The 19,620-nt window shown below is 46.1% G+C and overlaps 1 protein-coding gene across 1 annotated transcript; it reads left to right on the top strand.

The window, feature by feature from the left end:
- The first annotated feature begins 13,632 nt into the window (after positions 1–13,632).
- FABP7 (fatty acid binding protein 7) lies at positions 13,633–17,112 on the top strand. The gene is made up of 4 exons (XM_009909527.2): positions 13,633–13,731; positions 14,607–14,779; positions 15,370–15,471; positions 16,854–17,112. The coding sequence occupies exons 1-4, from the start codon at positions 13,659–13,661 to the stop codon at positions 16,902–16,904; spliced, it is 399 nt and encodes a 132-aa protein (XP_009907829.1). The 5' UTR covers positions 13,633–13,658; the 3' UTR covers positions 16,905–17,112.
- The last annotated feature ends 2,508 nt before the right edge of the window (positions 17,113–19,620 follow it).

Genomic DNA, 19,620 nt, shown 5'->3' with positions numbered 1-19,620 from the left:
TGGATGATAGGTTGGACTCAATGATCTCAAAGGTCTCTTCCAACCTGGTTAATTCTATTCTATTCTATTCTATTCTATTCTATTCTATTCTATTCTATTCCTACAAAACTTTGGCTGAGCCTGTACAGAACAAATTAAGTGCTTCTAAATATGTTTCTCAGTGAGCCAGTTTATCCATTTGCAACCATCATCCAGGCTACACCACCCTCCCATTAGCTCAGCTAATGGGTAATTGATGACAGTGCCTTCTCCTCACCCACAGGGTAGCAGTTATGGCCCTGAATCAGATTATTTTAAACCATGCTTAACTTTAAATGCAGGCTAGCCTCGCAGAACTCAGTAGAACTGCTTCATGCATAAAATTAGGTACATACTTAATTACCTTGATAAATGATGGTGATAAACTTTATTAAGGCTAATCTGGTATTATAATGCATTCATCCCAATTTCCATGCCAGCAAGTGTGGCACAGGTAATAGCATCTTTTTCATCACTTTACAGCACTCTTCTGGGCTTTTATAGAGCAAAGAAATTAGTTTTAGTACCAAGCACACACACACACAAAAAAAAAGTAACTCTGTTGTCTCCAAAGGTTAGAACTTAATGAAGCAAGTATTCCTTTTTAGCCACTTGGTGTATTTAAAAGAAATAAAAATAAAACAAAAGAAGCAAGCAGGAAATGTCCTTCTAACTTCAGTGCCCATATAGAAAATCATTTAGGTACTCTGAAAATTTGCCTCAGCCTTTTGCAGATGTCATTAAGAGGTAATTTTCTTTGGGTCAGCCCTTCCTCAGAAGCTTTATGTAGATCATAGAATCATAGAATCAGCAAGGTTGGAAAAGACCTCAAGGATCATCAAGTCCAACCTGTCACCCAAGACCTCATGCCTGCTAGACCATGGCACCAAGTGCCACGTCCAAGCCCCTCTTGAACACCTCCAGGGACAGTGACTCCACCACCTCCCTGGGCAGCATATTCCAATGGCTAACAACTCTCTCTGAGAAGAACTTTCTCCTCACCTCCAGCATAAACTTCCCCTGGCAAAGCTTGAGACTGTGTCCTCTTGTACTGGTGCTGGTTGCCTGGGAGAAGAGACCAACGCCCACCTGGCTACAACCTCCCTTCAGGTAGTTGTAGACAGCAATAAGGTCTCCCCTGAGCCTCCTCTTCTCCAGGCTAAACAATCCCAGCTCCCTCAGCCTCTCCTCACAGGGCTGTGTTCAAGGCCTCTCCCCAGCCTCGTTGCCCTTCTCTGGACACATTCAAGTGTCTTAAACTGAGGGGTCGAGAGCTGGACACAGGACTCAAGGTGTGGCCTAACCAGTGCTGAGTACAAGGCAGAATGACTTCCCTGCTCCTGCTGGCCACACTATTTTTGATGCAGGCCAGGATGCCATTTGCCTTCTTGGCCACCTGGGCACACTGCTGGCTCATGCTCAGCCGGTTGCCAATCAGCACCCCCAGGTCCCTTTCTGTTTGGCCGCCCTCCAGCCATTCTGACCCCAACCTGTAGCCCTGCCTGGGGTTGTTGTGGCCAAAGTGCAGCACCTGGCACTTGGACTTGTTGAATGCCATCCTGTTGGCCTCTGCCCATCTGTCCATCCCATCATGGTCCCTCTGCAGAGCCCTCCTACCCTCTAATTGATCAACACCTGAACGTGCTGAGACACAGCTTATGTTGCAATAAACCAGGAAAGTTCACTTTGTTATCTGAAAGGCAATAAAGGACTAAATAGGGTTTGAGGTAGAGGCCTGATTGTTAGAATGTTCTTATTTAAAGAGATTAAGAGAAGTAATTAAACATTTTTTTTTAAATGAAGCTTTTTTTTTTTGCTGATCCCTTATCTCCCCTTGTGCCATGTGCCATCATTCTGGGGTAATGCTGCACAGGCTGAGCGTGGATGGATGAAACAAGTGGCAAAGCAGTTCACAAATTGGTGCATGTTCAAATCAATTTCCAAATCATTGATAGCACAGCAATGTACAGGCCACATCTTGTTGTGATTGAAGACAAATACTGGTTTCATTCTAACTGCAGTGTGAATTATGCCTCACTTGAGTTTTAAGTCTTGACTTAACAGACGGAACATTCCTCCCAACTCAGTTCATGAACACAAATGCTTGGGGGCAAGGAGGTTAGTCAGTGAAAACATAATATATATGTTTGCTTTATCCAAGACATTATATCTAACTATATGGACCTATGATCTGACCCACAGTGGCCACTTCTCTGTTGTGCCTCTTTCATACAACAGTGATCATACCAAAATGATATAACTGCACTTGCATTAGTTAAAGATGGCAACAGAGCAGTGGCTAGAAGGGGTTTAAACTGCACTTTACTATCTGTATGCCAAGTATCCTTCATGCATCACACATAAAGAGGACTACTTCAAGATGTAGCAAATTACTTAGGACTAGTTGGTGGGTTTCCCTTCTTGCCTGCTCTGTGTATGCCATGGAAAGGGATTGAACAGAGATTTCTGCAGGGATTTCTCCACTGTTTTGGCACAGGCTATGCTTGTTGTTCTCAGCAAGTATAAGCTTTAGACCTACTGTGATGCATGTGGGTTCCCCAGGGTCTGTGTGGCACAGGCCAGTGGGACTGGGCCCACTGAGGTCCCAGGGCACTTGGTTTGGGTAGAAATAGCAAGGGCTTAAGCTGTCCTGCCATCTAGTGGGATCCTCAGCCTGCCAGGGAGTTTGTGCAAATACACGAAGGGAGACAGAGGCCTCAGAAGCTAGGAGGCAGCTGCTTGAGAGCAAAAGTGCAAAGAGGGTGTGAGCTGTTTTAGCAAGATGCAGATTGATCCAGCTGATCTGAGCCGTGCACTTCAAGGGTTCTGCTAAGGGTCCAGCACCTTGGTGCCTCTGTGTATTTGTGATCACAAATGGGATATGTCTCACATTGCTTAGAACTCTGCTCCAATGACTTGAGAAAACACTGGCAGCTGAAGCTTCCCCACCCAAGTGGACTGCCACAGAGATGTGTGGTGCTTTTCCCTACTGCCCCTACAAGGGGCTCTATATCCTCTTCCCCTCAGCAGGAGCACATCACCTGTGTTTTGGAAGCCCGGACCTCTTGGTGAAAACTTACTTATGCTGGGTGAAGGAATGATAACAGACTTGGGCACTGAGGGGTGAAGTAGCCAGAAGCATTTTCAGTCTATAAACTGTCATCAGACAGGTGACTGAGTCTGGATTGCAGCCTGCTCAGCTCTGCAGCTTGGGCCAGGGTGCCAATACTACCAGAGATGACTGGGTTTGACTTTTTGGTTTAGGGAGACCTCAATTTCATCTTCTCCACCTGAAGCTTTTCTGATTTGGAAACTAATTAGCAATAAATGCTGAGAGATTTTGTTTTATCTTATTATTATATTATAGTATAGTATATAGTATATAGTATATATTACATATTACATATTTATTTGATTTGATTATTTTAGTGTATTTCCCTATTCAACCCAGTGGGGGGTCATTTATATTCCAAGATGGTCAGGAGCAACAGGAGGCCTGAAGACTGTCACTTCGCCCTGTCCAGTGCCACATCCTAATGCCAGATCTCCAGATGTTAATGCAAGACTTATGTTTGAAGGCAAATGTGGGGGGTTTTGTCTGTCAATACAAAGCCTGGGTGCTGTGGGCTTTTCTGGATTAAACCTAATTGCTTGCCATGTAAAAGGGCCTTGATGTGAGGATTTAGACAATCCTTCCCAGTGCTTTATTCCTAGGACCCTGCTGTGCAGTGACTGATGCTGTAAATCCATACAGAAAGCCTGTATAGAAAACCTGCTCCCTGTGTCTTCACCTTCCTCTATTTTTTCCCCCCAGACCCCTTGTGCGTGTTTGTAAACTGTAGGTTAAAAAGCAGCAGCATGTAAACTGCTGTTAATCCCTACAGTATTCCAGAAGCAGTGTTTTTGATAGCGCGCTGATTATCCTGAGGGGCAGAAGGAAGGGCTCTGCAGCCTTCATGACAGAGAGGGCACGGACGCTCCCGACCGGGTCTGCAGCAGGCAGGCACCTACTGGCGGCTGGCCACAAGAGGGCGCCCGAGCCCGTGACAGGCACAAAGCTGAGCCCTCTCACGACTCACAGCCTCGCTCCTCTCCGCACCGCGGCTCGCAGCGCCTCGGAAATGGCTGAGTTTGGGCCAAATTCGGTATAAATGGTAACGTGAAAAAGAGCGGGGGGAGCTGTGGCCACACCCCGGACCCCCAGCCTCCCGGTCCCCCGGCGCCGGTGGGACGAGGGACAGGGTTTCCCCGGGGATTCCGGGCGATGCCACCAGAGGGCGCCCCGGACTCGGGCACGCCTCAGCTGCAGCGGCTGCAGCCGACAGAATCATGGAGCCAGCGAATCGCCTGCGTAGATGCAACCATTCTCAAACTCTACCAAGGCTGGTGCTACACCACGTCCCTTAGCACCATCTCTGCGGCTTTTACACGCCTCCAGGGATGAGGATGCAACCACCTCCCTGGACAGGCTGTTCCAGTGCTTTCAGTGAAGAATTTTCTTCTCATATCCAGCCTAAAACTCTCCTGATGCAACTTGTGGTCATTTCTTCTTGTCCTACCAACTGATACTGGGGAGAAAAGACTCACCCCCACCTTTCTACAGTCCCCTTTTCAAGGAGCTGTAGAGAGCCTGAAGGTCTCCCCTCAGCTTCCTCTTCTCCAGGCTGAACAACCCTAGTTCCCTCAGCTCCCTCTGTGGAACCTTCCTTAGCTCAGGCACATCAACACTCTCGCCCCGCTGCTGCCCCTTGAACTGCCCTGATGGCTCCTCCGAGCAGCTTGGTGGTGCCTGAATTCCCTGTGTCTTCAAAAGTATGGTGGAAATAGGTTTGAAATGTGCTGCCCTTTCCCCTCAGCACACCCCCGGGGCATCTCCACTGAGCTGCAGCAGCCAGTGTATGGGCAGTGATCTCCCCTCAGAGGCACCATCCACATAGACCACACCAGTACCCATCTGGACAGTGAAATATGCAGTTTATTCACAAGAATGTTACATTTTGCTCTCCAACATAGCTGTCACTTCTGCATGCCCCCTCCATGGCCCAGCAGCCACCTGCAGACAGCTGCCCAGAATACCAGGGAACCAGGCTTTCCCTGGCAGCCATCGAGGCTTCCAGCAGACATCAGGGGCTCAGAAATATCCATGCACCATGTTAAAAAACACCCTTTAAGTGAAAATCATGAAAGCTGCCACACATGCATTTATGGCAGAGCTACAGGTTTTGAACCTGCTTTTTCCTCCCACTAGTTTTCTGCCCTTCTTCACAGAATCATAGAACAGCTTAGGCTGGAAGAGACCTTAGAGATCATCTAATCCAACCTCCCTGCCATGGGCAGGGATGCCCCTCAACTAGACCAGATTACTCAAGGCCTATGTTCTACTTTAACTGCTCATCAGTCCCATCCCATTCCTTCCATACCTCTAAACTCTTCATCTGACTCCATTCAAAGCTCTCATCCATCTACTTACTTCTTTCTTCAGTGCTGACCCCTTGCTTCGTTCACTTATACCTCCTTATGCCCAATATGAACTGTTGGTGCTTTAAACATCCAAACTAAGAAACTGATCTCTTGGCTTTTTGCTCCATACTTGGCAAAATGAGAAGGTGGAAAGACAACTCATTGCTAGTCCTCCCAACAAGTAGTGAGCAAAGATCCTCTGTATCAGGCAGCCTCATTAAAGAGCCTTGAGCCAGTCCTTGAAGAGTCTTTGTTGTGAGCACTGAGAGAGGGGAATCTTCCCTAGAAAACAAAAAATATCATGTGATTAGGCAAATAGAGAGGAAAGTGCTGAGATAAGTTTCTTTTAGGTATGCTAGCTCAGCCAGCCTTTGAACTCTTGACTTTGCATCTTCTTTTTCTTTCCTTTTTTTGTTTTTAATGTGGACTGCTGTAAGTGGAAACTTCTGGGTACATTTATGAATGATAAAATGAAACTCTGACATGTAAGATGGAGTATATTTAAGGGCAGGGGATGCAAAGGACATTGAGATGGAGCTAAAGGTTTTAAAGCTGTGCCATGTTTCCTCTCTGTAGCCCTTCTTTTAGCAGGATGGCTTTTTAGCAGGCAGGCGGATGCCAGTCATGGTGTGAGCAAGTCAGCCTGCTCCTGCACCCTCCACTGGCTCTGGACTCTGGATGTTAGGAGCTCTGCCTGCAGCACTGATCAGCAGCTTCAGAAAGTTTCAAAGGTCTGAGGAAGATGCCAGTAGAAGCCTTGTTTAACTATTACATGATTAGTTAAGGACTTGCTGTCTACAACTACCTGAAGGAAGGTTGTAGCTAGGAGGGGGTTGGTCTCTCCTCCCAGGCAACCAGCACAAGAAAGAGAGGACAGAGTCTCAAGCTGTGCCAGGGGAAGTTTAGGCTGGAGGTGAGGAGAAAGTTCTTCCCAGAGAGAGCTGCTAGCCATTGGAATGTGCTGCCCAGGGAGGTGGTGGAGTTGCCATCCCTGGAGGTGTTCAAGAGGGGATTGGATGTGACACTTGGTGCCATGGTTTAGTAGTCATGAGGTGTTGGGTGACAGATTGGACTTGATGATCTTTGAGGTCTTTTCCAACCTTGTTGATTCTATGATTCTATGACTTTGTGATAAGCAGAGGGTCTGAGTTGTGTTTACCACCACCAGAGTAAGAGGGAAATCTCTTGGGGCATGTCTGCATGGAGCTATAGTTTTGTATAGCAGACTGGAGAGACCACTCTTCTTGCTGCTTTTCTGGGATGGTGGCCAGGATGACTGAGGTTTTCCCCAAGTTTGTCTTGGTACTAGTCCCTATTTAAAGCCAGCAATGAACTATTTTAACCCTGCAAAGCTTCAACTTGCTCTAGAATTGTGTGTTGCAGGAAGTTTACATATTCAGACTCGTGAAAACTCAGAAATGACTCAATGCTTGCTCACAATCTAGTAAGTAAAGCTGGGATTTAGTTGCAGTCTCGAATGAATCAAGGTAGGTGTGTAATTCTATCTAGGTCACCCAGCAGGAGTTTTCAGTTCAAAAGTACCTCTGCTTGATCTGTGTCAGGCTTTTGTTTTTCTCTTCCATCCACAACAGGCACATAAATTGATAACTTCATTAAATTACTTATCAAGATTGTGGAATTGAAACATTTCTGTAAGCCAGGGAAATTGAGTGGCCCCAGGAGGGAGGTTCTGATCTTGAGGAGATGCACCCAGAGGAGCGTAGTCCAGATGCATCTGAGGGATCACTTCTGACCCCAGCAAGCTGTGATTCTGTCTGTAGCTGAGTGGATCAGAGTAGGATCCTGGGAATACCCAGGTTGGTCTGTTCTCCCAGGCAACCAGCACCAGAACAAGAGGACACAGTCTCAAGCTGTGCCAGGGGAAGTTTAGGCTGGAGGTGAGGAGAAAGTTCTTCCCAGAGAGAGTTGTTAGCCATTGGAATGTGCTGCCCAGGGAGGTGGTGGAGTCACCATCTCTGGAGGTGTTCAAGAGGGGATTGGACGTGGCACTTGGTGCCATGGTTTAGTAGTCATGAGGTGTTGGGGGACAGGTTGGACTTGATCTCTGAGGTCTTTTCCAACCTTGTTGATTCTATGATTCTATGAGGGCAGTTATTAGTTTGAATCTGTTTTCCAAATTCAGTAGTGATTTTCTTAAATTTGTAGTTCAGTCAGACAAAACTGATATTCCCTTCTGTCTGGATCTCAGTGATTTCAGGATATTGCAGCAAATGGAGTGCCTTAGTATGGACAAACAGACCAAAGGTGCATTGAGCTACTCCAAAATTCTCTGAAATCCAGCCCTGCAGACTGCAAAGCTGTCTTTTTCTGTGCAGCAAGGATTTAGCTTGAGATCCAATATATTGAGTCAGATTTATTGTTAGACAGCCTCCATGGCACATACTAAGGCTACAAAGAGACACAATATTACGTGTAGAGGTCACCTGTATCTTTAATACTGTAAAAGTTATATTGATGGTGATAAAAATCATTCAAGCCCTATGAGGAGAGGCTGAGGGAGGTTAGCCTAGGGAAGAGGAGGCTCAGGGGAGACCTTATTGCTGTCTGCAACTACCTGAAGAGAGGCTGTAGCCAGGTGGGGGTTGGTCTCTTCTCCCAGGCAAGCAGCACCAGAACAAGAGGATGCAGTCTCAAGCTGCACCAGGGGAGGTTTAGGCCTCATGTTAGGAAGAAGTTCTTCACAGAAAGAGAGATTGGCCATTGGAATGTGCTGCCCAGGGAGGTGGTGGAGTCCCCATCACTGGAGGTGTTTAGGAAGAGACTGAATGGGGTGCTTGATGCCATGATTTAATTGATTAGATGGTGTTGGGTGATAGGTTGGACTCAATGATCTCAAAGGTCTTTTCCAACCTGGTTAATTCTCTTCTCTTCTCTTCTCTTCTCTTCTCTTCTCTTCTCTTCTCTTCTCTTCTCTTCTCTTCTCTTCTCTTCTCTTCTCTTCTCTTCTCTTCTCTTCTCTTCTCTTCTCTTCTCTTCTCTTCTCTTCTCTTCTCTTCTCTTCTCTTCTCTTCTCTTCTCTTCTCTTCTCTTCTCTTCTTCTCTTCCATTCCATTCCATTCCATTCCATTCCATTCCATTCCATTCCATTCCATTCCATTCCATTCCATTCCTTACCTTTGTTGCAACACAGAATCCTTAACCCTTAATACAGTGTGTTTCTGATCCACTGACACTCTTGCTGGGCTGCTCTGAACACCAAATCTTCCAGAATCCATTGCAACAAGTCAAATGCAAGTCATCTTATCTCCTTCCATCTATGTGCTATAATAAGGATAACTCTAACTTAGTGCATTCAGCTTACCCCTGAAATAGCTGTAATTTATAAGATTGTATTTCCTTCTTCCTCACTGTGTGACCTCACATTGGCCATGCTGAAATTGAAAGTCTGGAAAGCTGATTTCATGTATTGATTTCACATTAACTAGACAGCTATTGTAAGTGACACTTAGTATCAGACGTTGCTGTTACACTTTAGGGACTTTTAAACAGGTTTTCTGCTCTTAATCACAAAAGACAGCAAAGACAACTATTAAAATGGCCAAAGGCCCTAATGGTACAAAGTTAAAACAATTGCTTCTTCAATAAACAGAACTGGGAGACAGGAAGGTGGCTAGCTTTAGCAAAAGCTAATCTCTTCTAGGAGAGCCACTGCCTTGAGTCCTCTAAGTGGTAGACACAGATATTAGATAGCAACAGATAACAACCCCTCACATGACTTTAAGAGGCAGAGAAGACCCTGGAGATATTTAGGACTATTTGCTTCCTTCTTTAAACCATTGCAGACCAGCTGTCCTGGCAGCTTAAAGCAATCCGAGTGAACGTCTAATAGTTCATAATGAGGTATTAGCAGGTACTTACTTTCCAGGACTCTCCTAATCTCATGTCACACCAATTTGTAACCTAAGAGAGAGTCTGCAACAATAAAATGCATGGTCACAGACCACTTCATTCTGACCAATTAGCAAGGGACACCAAAATTAGATCTTAATACGACTTGTGCTCCAATGTTAGCCTGTCCTGGCATCATTTTGGTTGAGCTTTTACAGGAGGAAGCCTGCTGAACATACTCCTAGGCTTTGCCTACAGTATGCCATGCTCTCAGGACAGGGTATAAACACTCTGTCCCTACTCCTGCTTGCATTAGCTTGCCCCTTGCCTGTCATCTGGTCCAGAGTCCCAGCAAAGCCCTTCCCATGGCATTTAGGCAGCACAAGACTGGATTCCTGTATCTACATGTGGCTTCCTTGTGCTGCCACGTAATTTGGTGTCTTCTCCATAAGGCATTTATGTCTTCTGTTTACACTGGGATTCCTGAAGAGCTGCCCATCAATAGAGTAAACCCAGTGATTTTTTGTGACTCACCCACAGTACTGATGTGGTTTATTTTTGTTAGGGGGGATCAGCAAATCTCTTAGATGGTTGGAGGAGACAAGAGATAATTTTAGTTAAGGACATTCTACTGCCCTGTTGGACATTAGTGTTATTTTTCTGCAGCACCAAAATCCAATCACACTCAGCCCTGAAGCAACATCATCCCATCTGACACAGCAGCTCCTAAAATCTGGTCATTTCTGTATTACACTGAGGTCAAAGCTGCACAGAGATCCATAGCAGGGCTTCAAACAAGGTTAAAATGTGCTGAGAACTCCTGGTCTATTGTCCATAAATGGAGGGAATCTCTTCTACTTGTACCTACACATCGTTTTCAATTCCCTTGATTCAAAAGTAACCCCCTGTATGTTTCAGAATGCTAAGAGATTACCAAAATGATTGAGTTAGTACCCTGAATCATAGAATCATGGAATTGTTAGGGCTGGAAGGGACCTCAGGGACCATCTAATTTCAAACCCCCTGCCATGGGCAGGGACACCTCACACTAGATCAGGTTGCTCACAGCCATATCCAGCCTGGTCTCAAAAAAACTCCAGGGATGAGGCTTCTACCACCTCCCTAGGCAACCTGTGCCAGTCTCTCAGCACCCTCATGGCAAAGAATTTCTTCCTAACATCCAATATGAATCTACTCATTTCTATTTTTGTTCCATTGCCCCCAGTTCCATTACCTGACACCCTAAAAGGTCCCTCCCCAACTTTCTTGTAGGCCCCCTTCAGATACTGGAAGGCCACTGGAAGGTCTCAGAGCCTTCTCTTCTCTAGACTGAATCATGCTGGCTTTTGATGCGATTCAATACCTAAAAGGCCTTTGGGTGCCTACATCTTATGCCACAGGAGCTAGGGCCTGGTGTCACTGCTCCCCTCTGTTGCATGCATGGGTACAAGATGCTCTGCAGTTCCATGATCTTTGTTACCCTGAACATAGAAATGCTGATGCATTCATCACTAACTTAACTGAAGGTCTCACAACAACACAGTATCCTCTTAAGTATGGAGTAATATGTCATTCCTGGATGTTGTACTGCAAGGAGAGTTAAAAGTAGAGGTTTAACTGAGCTGGGGTGGCAAGAGTGCCTCTCCTGTGTTAGATCCACAGAGTAATACAGCAGCAAAAGAGAAAAACCTGACTTTAAACATGAGCTGCACTAGTTACACCACATTTCCTAAACCAGAGAACTAAGCCCATAGTGCCTGATTGCAATGATCAGATGCTCAGCAGTTCCTGACAAAGACTATGAGGAATCATCAGACTACAGGAGCCTGGTGACCATCCTGTGGTGATTTTTTTCCCCCTCTCTTTTTCTTTCTGATCAAGTGAGTTTATTTTTTTTCAAGGACTGAGTGCAGGCTGAGAGCCTCATTTTCTGAATGCCTGAAGGCACGTGAAGCAGGGATAGAAAAGGGGGAAAAGATAGTCAAAAGCAGGTTGTGTGTCCTGTATTCAGAGGCTGAAGGTTAGGGCAGTCCCACACTCACCTTGGATGGCCTTTGGAAGAAGGGATTACTTATTACACAAGGATGTCTTGCCACAGCATTTTCATCCTTCAGGCAGGCCGTGCACAGAGAATGCAAACGTGCCTACTGACGCTGCTCAGGTGGTGCACAGAGTTTAGTATAAAAGAGAGTGGGTCCCTGGGTGCTCAGAGAGGAATCTCCAGAGACATCTTTCGTCACACAGGCTTTTAACAGAGGAGTACACAGTCTGTTAAAGCTTTCAAACTCTGCTGACAGCATGAAAGAGACTCCAGGCTGGTCTCCTGTGCAGTAACCCAAAATGCACACCAGGTCAGTGTATTTGACACTGCTGTGGCAAAGCATTTATGTAGATCAGCATGGCTTGTACTAGCTGTTGACATTAACACAACTCTCACTGAGGATTCACAAAGCAAATATAGGGCTTAGGGTGCCATGGAAAACATTTTTGGCTGTGGCTCATCACCCTACAAGGTGTCAATAATGTAACATTTCCCTACTGCTGATTTATCCTGCTCCCAAGTCATCACTAAGAGACAGGTGAGATCTCACCTAGTGTGATGACTTTGGCAATCTATCTAAGCAGCAGAAGGAATGTGAACATTTCAGCAGACCCTGTTTTACACCCAAAGCATGGTGCAAAGTATTAAATATATTTTTTCTTAAGACTACATACTTGTACCTAGGTATGTTGAGAAACCCTGGCAGAACAGAGGTGACAGAGCAGGAATAATGGCTTCAATTATGAAGGCTCTTGAAGTGGGTGCCTCCCACGGTCCAGGTGGCAGCAGTGGCTGGAAGAAGGCAGAAGTGTCCTTGAGGAGTCCAGCTACTGGCAGTAGCATGGAATCTCTTTCATGGGTATTTGAGAGCTGTGTAGATGTGGTGCTTAAGGACATTGTTTAGTGGTGGAACCAGCAGTGACAGATTTACAGTTGGACTTCATCTTAAAGGTCTTTCCCACCCTAAATGATTAATGAACAAGAGTTTGTGATGTGCTGTTCCAAATGATGTTGTTGCTCCCCCTGGATTTCTGAGCACTACCTGAAAAGTCTCAGAAGTGCAGGTCAGAAGTCAGATATAACAGGCTGGCTGCAGGACAGTGCTTTCACAGAATCACCAAGGTTGGAAGAGACCTCAAAGATCATCAAGTCCAACCTGTCACCACAGACCCCATGACTAAACCATGGCACCAAGTGTCTCTCTGTGCTGAAAATTGTGTTGGGTGGTAAAAAGAATTAGGATTATATTCTTGGGGTTAATTCCTTCTGAAAATAAGTGAAGTGGCAGATTAAAATCCCATCAGAAGCATCACTCAAAGAATGTGCCCTACTATAAGCAGCTGAAAGAAAGGCAAGTGCCAGTCAAAACCTGATGTAAGGATATTAGGAAAATATTCATAATTCTTTTTATTTCATGTGGCTGGGCCAGGTAGAAATTTGCTGAGATTTTTTTGCTTAGTTGCTGAAATGTGTTACAAGAGCTGAAGAGCTAGACTTGAGACTTTAGAACCTATGCAAGTCCTAGGTCTGGAAAAGCCAGCACTGTCGGTTGTCCCATGGACACAGGCTGCTTTCTGAAAAACACTCCAGAGACCGGAGAGAATACCTAGGGCTTTCAGTGAATTCCAAAGAACAACTAGAGCAACAAGATTCCCTCTCTAGCAGAAAAACAACACAGCAGATGAAACTAGAGTGTGAAGCTCTCTTCCTTCTTTCCTAGTTTCCAACTGCTGAGAGTTTGTGAGGGCAAAAAGCTGCTTCCAGCGAGCATAGTAGGTACCAGTCTCAGCCAGCATCCGTGTAGCTGCCGCATGATGATAGTGGGGCAAAGTGATGTGCGCTTGGACCAGGTCAAACCTGGTCGAAAATGCTCCCGGGAAATCTTTTCGAGGCGGCGTTCCGCAGCGCGTTGTGTGGCTGCATTCGGTACCTCACGCTCGGTGCCCGTATCTCTTGCCCGTGTTTTTCTGTCAGGACAACAGCGGGGACGAGTGGGCGGCGAGGCCGGGAGGCGGCACACACCCGAGCTGTGCCCGGGCGGAGAGAACCCCGCTCCCCGCCTTACCCTCCCGCTGCCTGCCGGGACCCCCCGCCCTCGCCCCTTCCCCGGCGGGGGCGGGGAGAGGCCGTCCTGCTGCTGCCGCTGGCCCGGCCGGCGGGGGCGGACCGCAGCTGCCTCCCGCCTCCCGGCCCCCCGCCGGGCACCGGCTTTAAAAGCGAGGTAGGGGGACGGTAGCGGTGCTTCCCGCCACCCCCCAGTTACTATTATCGTCATCCGCAGCCGGCCGCCATGGTCGAGGCTTTCTGCGCCACCTGGAAGCTGGTGGACAGCCACAATTTCGACGAGTACATGAAGGCACTGGGTAGGTACGGCCGGGGCGGGGGGAGGAGCAGCGGCAAGCTCGGGAGAGATGGAATTTTCATGGAGCCAGAGAATCGTTTGGGTTGGAAAAGACCTTTAAGATGATCATCAAGTCCAACCATTCTCTAACCCTAGCAAGTCTGGTACTGAACCATGGCCCTCAGCACCGCATCTCTGCAGCTTTTAAACACCTCCAGAGATGGGGATTCAACCACCTCCCTGGGCAGCCTGTGCCAGTGGTTGAGAACCTTTTCAGTGAAGAAGTTTCTTCAAATACTCAACCTAAACCTCCCCTGGTGCAACCTGAGGCCATTTCCTCTCCTACCGTTTACTACTAGGGAGACATTTAGCGCAGTGCTAAAACAAAATAAATAAGAAAATATAAAAAAGTTAAAAGCTGCCCGCTCAGAGGTGTAGGTGAGGGGTTCCGGGGCGGGGGGAGAGGAGTTTGGGCGGCTGTGCTTCTGCCGATAGAGTTAATTTGGTGCGGCTCATCAAAGGAGAGGCTCGGGGAGACGCCCTGGGGTTAGGGAAAGCGTGTGAAAGAAGGGCAAATGCTGCCTGCAGATAAACTGGAAACAAGCAGAAAGGAATCATTGTGCTAGCATGGTGAGGAACTGAAAGGGAGAGACGCAGAAGCCTTTGCCACCCGTTCCGCGGCGCTACCCGGGCACAATCGTTGTCACTGTGCGGAGGTAAGAAAGGGAGAAACTGTGTGGGGCGAGTACCTATGTATGCTTTAGGGATAACGGCGCAAGCGAAGCAGAAACTAGCATTCATTGTGATGGCTTAAAGCTGTAGAGCGGGGAGGAGATTTCCGTACCTCGATGTGTGTCCAAATGTCTGATGGATTTTAATTTTCCCTTGGTGGTCTAGGAGTGGGATTTACAACACGGCAGGTGGGGAATGTGACCAAACCCACTGTGATTATCAGCAGCGAGGGGGACAAAGTAGTGATCAGGACTCAGAGCACTTTCAAGAACACAGAAATCAGCTTTAAACTTGGAGAAGAATTTGATGAAACTACGCCCGATGACAGAAACTGCAAAGTAAGTGAACTGAGCTGCAGTAGCCCCGAGGCTGTATTTTGGTAGGGTCAAACGAAAGAAAATGTAACTTCTGCTATTGCCAGTTGTAGTACTGTCAAGGACAGGGGGGAAAAAAGATTGCATCTTACCTGCCTGCTTACACTATGCCTTGTCTGAAGCAATGCGTTGTGGCCAGCCCTTTGTCTACCTGCCGCTGCCAAGGAATTGTCTTAACTGCCCACTTCTCTTTCTATCCCAGTAATACTTGGTGTAATTATTTCCCCATTTCGATTGCAAAAACCTTCCTCCTTGCAGCTTTGGTGGCTTAATGTTATCCCAAAACACATCAGAGACAGTGGGTCTTGTGAGTCTGGAACTCAAAGGAAACAACTTTGTCATCCTTTGACACAAACAGGAATTGTATGAAATTCACGCTTAAAACTAGGATGATTCATGGGCTTGGCTTTAAAATGGCTGGGACTACTTTATCATTCTAGATCCACATCCATCCATTGAGGAGAATTGAATAGAATAGAGCATGCTGAATGTGTGAGCAGAATCCCAAATACCCCAAATAAATGAATGCCTTTGTGTTTCTTGGTATCTCGCAGTCGGTTGTGACCCTGGATGGAGACAAGCTAGTACACGTACAGAAGTGGGACGGCAAAGAGACAAACTTTGTGAGAGAAATAAAGGATGGCAAAATGGTCATGGTAAGTACAAAAGCAGCTCACTGAGCATTCTCATACACTCTCTTAACACTGCTGACAAGCTTCATGAACAGAGTGTTACTCAGGCATAAACCCTTAAAGCTATCAGAAAGGTTTCAAATATTTCTTTCGTTTGGTGTCTGGTTTTACTGACAACTGAATTGCTAGTGGGTTTAGGCTGGCCAGCCTGTGGATTTCCAGTGTTTATGTTCTTTTGAGAGTTCAAGAAAAACATGCTCAAGCAAAAAAAACCAAAGTCCTGGTGAGCTAGAAAAGATAAAGTTGTTGATTATATAGGTGATGATCAGTTCTAACTTAGATTTTGTAAAACCACTTGTTATGTTGCTTTTATATATGTATGTAACTGCACAGCACAAGTATTTCACTAAGAAAATGAGTATTGCAAGAAGTAATAGCATTTTCAGGTTTAATAATAAAGGGTTTATTTTTCCTGTCTTGCTTAAAAATGATGATACATAGCAATTATGTGGGGAAAAAAGTCTTGTTCTAAGTTCACACTCCGCTCCTGACTTTTCAGAAGCAGGACTATGAGGTGCATAATTGGTCAAGTTACTAATGTCCAGGGTGGCACTTCTCATGCTCATTTTTGACACAGATGTAACTCAAAAACCAAACCTCTTCAGATCTTCTAATCTGTGTGGTTGTTGGAAAAAAATCTGTTTGTTTTCTAAATACTTCAAAGAGTTCTGTGTATGGATGGAGACTTCCAGATAACTAAACCCTTACAGCATACAGTCAGTGCAACACAAGGTGACAAGTAAGTCAAGGGAAAACACAGGCTTTGGAAACAGCCATATGCACATAGAGAAAACCTTTTTTCTTTGGAATTTGAACACAATGAGATGTGCTTTAAAAATGCATCCAAAACTCACATACTGTAGTTAGTGTCCTATAAAACTGCGGCCACTAAAATGTTTGGTCGTTCTAGCTACACAAGTGTTCACAATGCATGTATTTTCGTACAAGGTTCTTAAATATGAGTAGAGAGGACTTGGCTATTTAGATTGCACACCTTGCTGTGTGAACAGCTTTAGGAAAAGAAGTATTAAATCTGTGTTAATGCTGTATTTAAGCAGTGTGTTCATTAAAATTAGAAAAATGGTCATTTCTAGCCACACTTAATTGCCTTGTGCACCACGTGCCTCTTGGGGTTTCAAAGCAGCAAGGAGAGAGTTATGTTTACTGTGGGAACCCTAGCTAATGTCTTGCCTCTTGTTCATTTAAAGTATCAACAATCTAGCCCAATTTGTTTGTTTGTTTGTTCCTATAAGCTACATAACATAAACCAGCCTGGACTTCTAAATATGTTAAGTCATGACAGGAAATGGTCCAACATCTAACGTGTCTTTTCCTTGGACTTGCAGACTCTCACCTTTGGTGATGTGGTTGCTGTTCGCCACTATGAGAAAGCGTAGAGTTCACCTGAGATGTTACTTCTGCTGGATGGATTAATGTACTGTCCCTAAAGGAACGTAGCTAAAACATACATTTCTGGGCATGAATAAAGAGTGTAGGGGCGGAGTGTGCTTTGTTGAAACAACAAACGACTTATGCCATCAAATTGGCAAACTTGTGCTGCATAGTGGAACAAGTTAAACTTGGCATTAAATTTCTGAAACACTTGCCTCCTTCTTTTCCTTTGTTTTTTACACTAAATGGAACATGTTTGAATTGTTTTGGAATGCAGATCAAACATTGATTAAAAAACAAAGTTAATTAAACCTGGGCTCCTTTTGCATTTTAATCAGCTAGTATTCCAGTGGTCTGGAGGGGGTTGTTTAAAGTTCCTTTTTGGGGTTAAACCAACAGAAAAGCAGGTGAAGAATGTTGCTGCCTCTCTGTGGGGTGTAGAGTACAGGGGAAACAAAATTGTCTTCACTCTACTTCAGGGGCTGCTTGTTGCTGGAGAAATCTAAAGGCTCTGTCTTTATACTTGTAGGCAAAGAAGCAAGAGAGTCAAGGAGGTTTCAGCTCTTCTCTTTGCTGGGAACTTATCCAGTGCATGCAAAGGTCAATAGATTGACAGCCTCAGTGTCAGAGGGGGCCTGTAGTTATGGGTTTAATTGCTGTGGGAGTCTTTCATATGGTTTGGGTGGGATTTCCTTTTTTCTAATATGGAAAAGACTGAAGTAAATCAAAGTGCAAAGATTGAAGTGTTTCACAGGGTGGGAAGAAAGGCCTAATATGAGAAAGGGCAGGACTGGGTGAACCTAAAATACAAAGCTTATCTTTCATGAGTCTTCACAGGAGTGGCAGGAAAACAAAGAGAAAACAGTACAAGACAGATTTGAAATTTCCCTCCCTGAGTTGTTTTACATCTCTACAGGAGATAACAATTTGCACTGTGAGCAACTGAAAACAAAATGCTTCTTGAGAGGCATAAATTGTAACTTTTTCTTGAAAAGGTTTTTCCCCTCTAAAAGAGGGGAAAACTGCCTTATTATTAGGAAAATGGAAATGGGTTGCTAGCAGCATAGAGAAAATATTTTAGAGAGTCCAAGTTTTGTGACATACTGACTCAGTGAACCACGTGGAGGTGTAGCTACCTACAGCCCTTCAGACAAAGATCTGAGCTGTGGGTTAGCTGGTCAGTGCTCTGGAGGTGTGTGGCTGCAAAGGGATGTGCAGGAGAGGCTTCCTGCCCAACTTCCCAGGCCTAACACTGCACTGTTGCCAGCCTTTGGATCTACTGTATGGTGGTGTGGGAGCTGGCTTTGTGTTTCCCTGAGTAGCTAAGATAATGTGGGGAGCTCATCTCCCTCATGCAATAAAGCTCAGACTTACCTAACCAACCCAAATAAAAAATGCAATGTTAGTTTTGCTTTTTCACAAAGAAGGCACCTGAAAGGAACGCACAAGTCTTGGTTTTTCTCTCTCTCACTGAGTCTTTATTTGGATATTGATCATTTTAAAATCTAGGAGCTAACTTTTTTCACAAGAGAAACAAAAAGCAGAGCTTGTTCCAGTGGAATGTGGACCTGCCATCTGCTTTGGGGTGCCTCATCTCCTATGGTGCAAGCAGTGTTTAAACAGCATCTTCTGACCTTCAGTTTTATTAGCTCATTTAATCCTCAGCTTCAGTACCTAATAGAGCTTTCATCTTTCTCCCCTCCCTTGTTGCCTGTTTGTCCATGAGTGCATTTGCCACAGGACTGTCCTTTCCAGCCACACCTTCCCAAACAGCTTCAGAACCCCAGTACTAGCATTCATCCTCACAAGTGGTTCATGGGGTCACGAATGAAAACCCCCAAATCCTGACACACAGGACTTCCAGCTGCTGGCAAAACAACTTGGCAAAGACCTGGAAAGTAGATCCAACCAGAACAGCAGAGTGAGCAGCAGGATGTTTGGGGCCAGCTATGGGATCTGTGACATCATTATTCTGGTCTGCTCCTGAAACTGCCACGGAGCACTCTTCCTCACCGGATACAACTCTGACTTCAGCAATAAACGGCAGCTCTGCTGCATGAAACCTTAGCGATTGGGAATTGCACTTAACAGCACATAGCCCTATTGTCCTTAAGCTGCATTAGAGGTATACTCGATAGCATATTTCATCAGCTTTTTAAACTTTTAAGCATGTTAAGTAACCAGGATCCATTCTCACATGAACACTGTGAGGAAACCTTCCTTCCAGAAGATGACCGAGCCTCCCGTGAGGCGTCCAAGCACAACCTGCTGAGGGCAAGGTTAGGCTGTGCCCCCGGGCTGGCCCTCCGAAGGGGGTTTCATGCCCCAGCTCTGCCGGTCGGTAGCACCGGAGGGGCCACGAAGGAAAGATCTTCAGCCACAGGTCCCAAAAGTTTCGGGGAAGAGACTCCTGCCTTCCCTGTGCCAGCCTCGCCTTCCTCCGAGCCTCAGACCTGCCACCGCCGTGGCTGGCTTCTACGAGGTGCTCAGCGGCTCAGTGCAGGCCTGGGGGTGGCACCTCCTGAAGGTCACCCCGAGTCGCGGCAGAGGCGACAGCTGCTGCCCTCGTTGCCCATTTCGGACGCTGCCATACGGCAGCGAGCGCACTGCCCGGGCCAGAGGCGGCTTTTGGCCCCCGGGGCTGCGGGCGGGGCGCGGTGGTGGTTTCCGCCTGCCCCGGGGAGGCAGCGAAGGGCCGGGGCTTGCACAAGCAACCCCGGG

This window comes from Dryobates pubescens, chromosome 28 (assembly GCF_014839835.1).
Source record: "Dryobates pubescens isolate bDryPub1 chromosome 28, bDryPub1.pri, whole genome shotgun sequence".
NCBI lineage: Eukaryota > Metazoa > Chordata > Aves > Piciformes > Picidae > Dryobates > Dryobates pubescens.
Note: the sequence above shows the minus strand (reverse complement) of the source record. Positions and strands in the feature narration are given on the sequence as shown.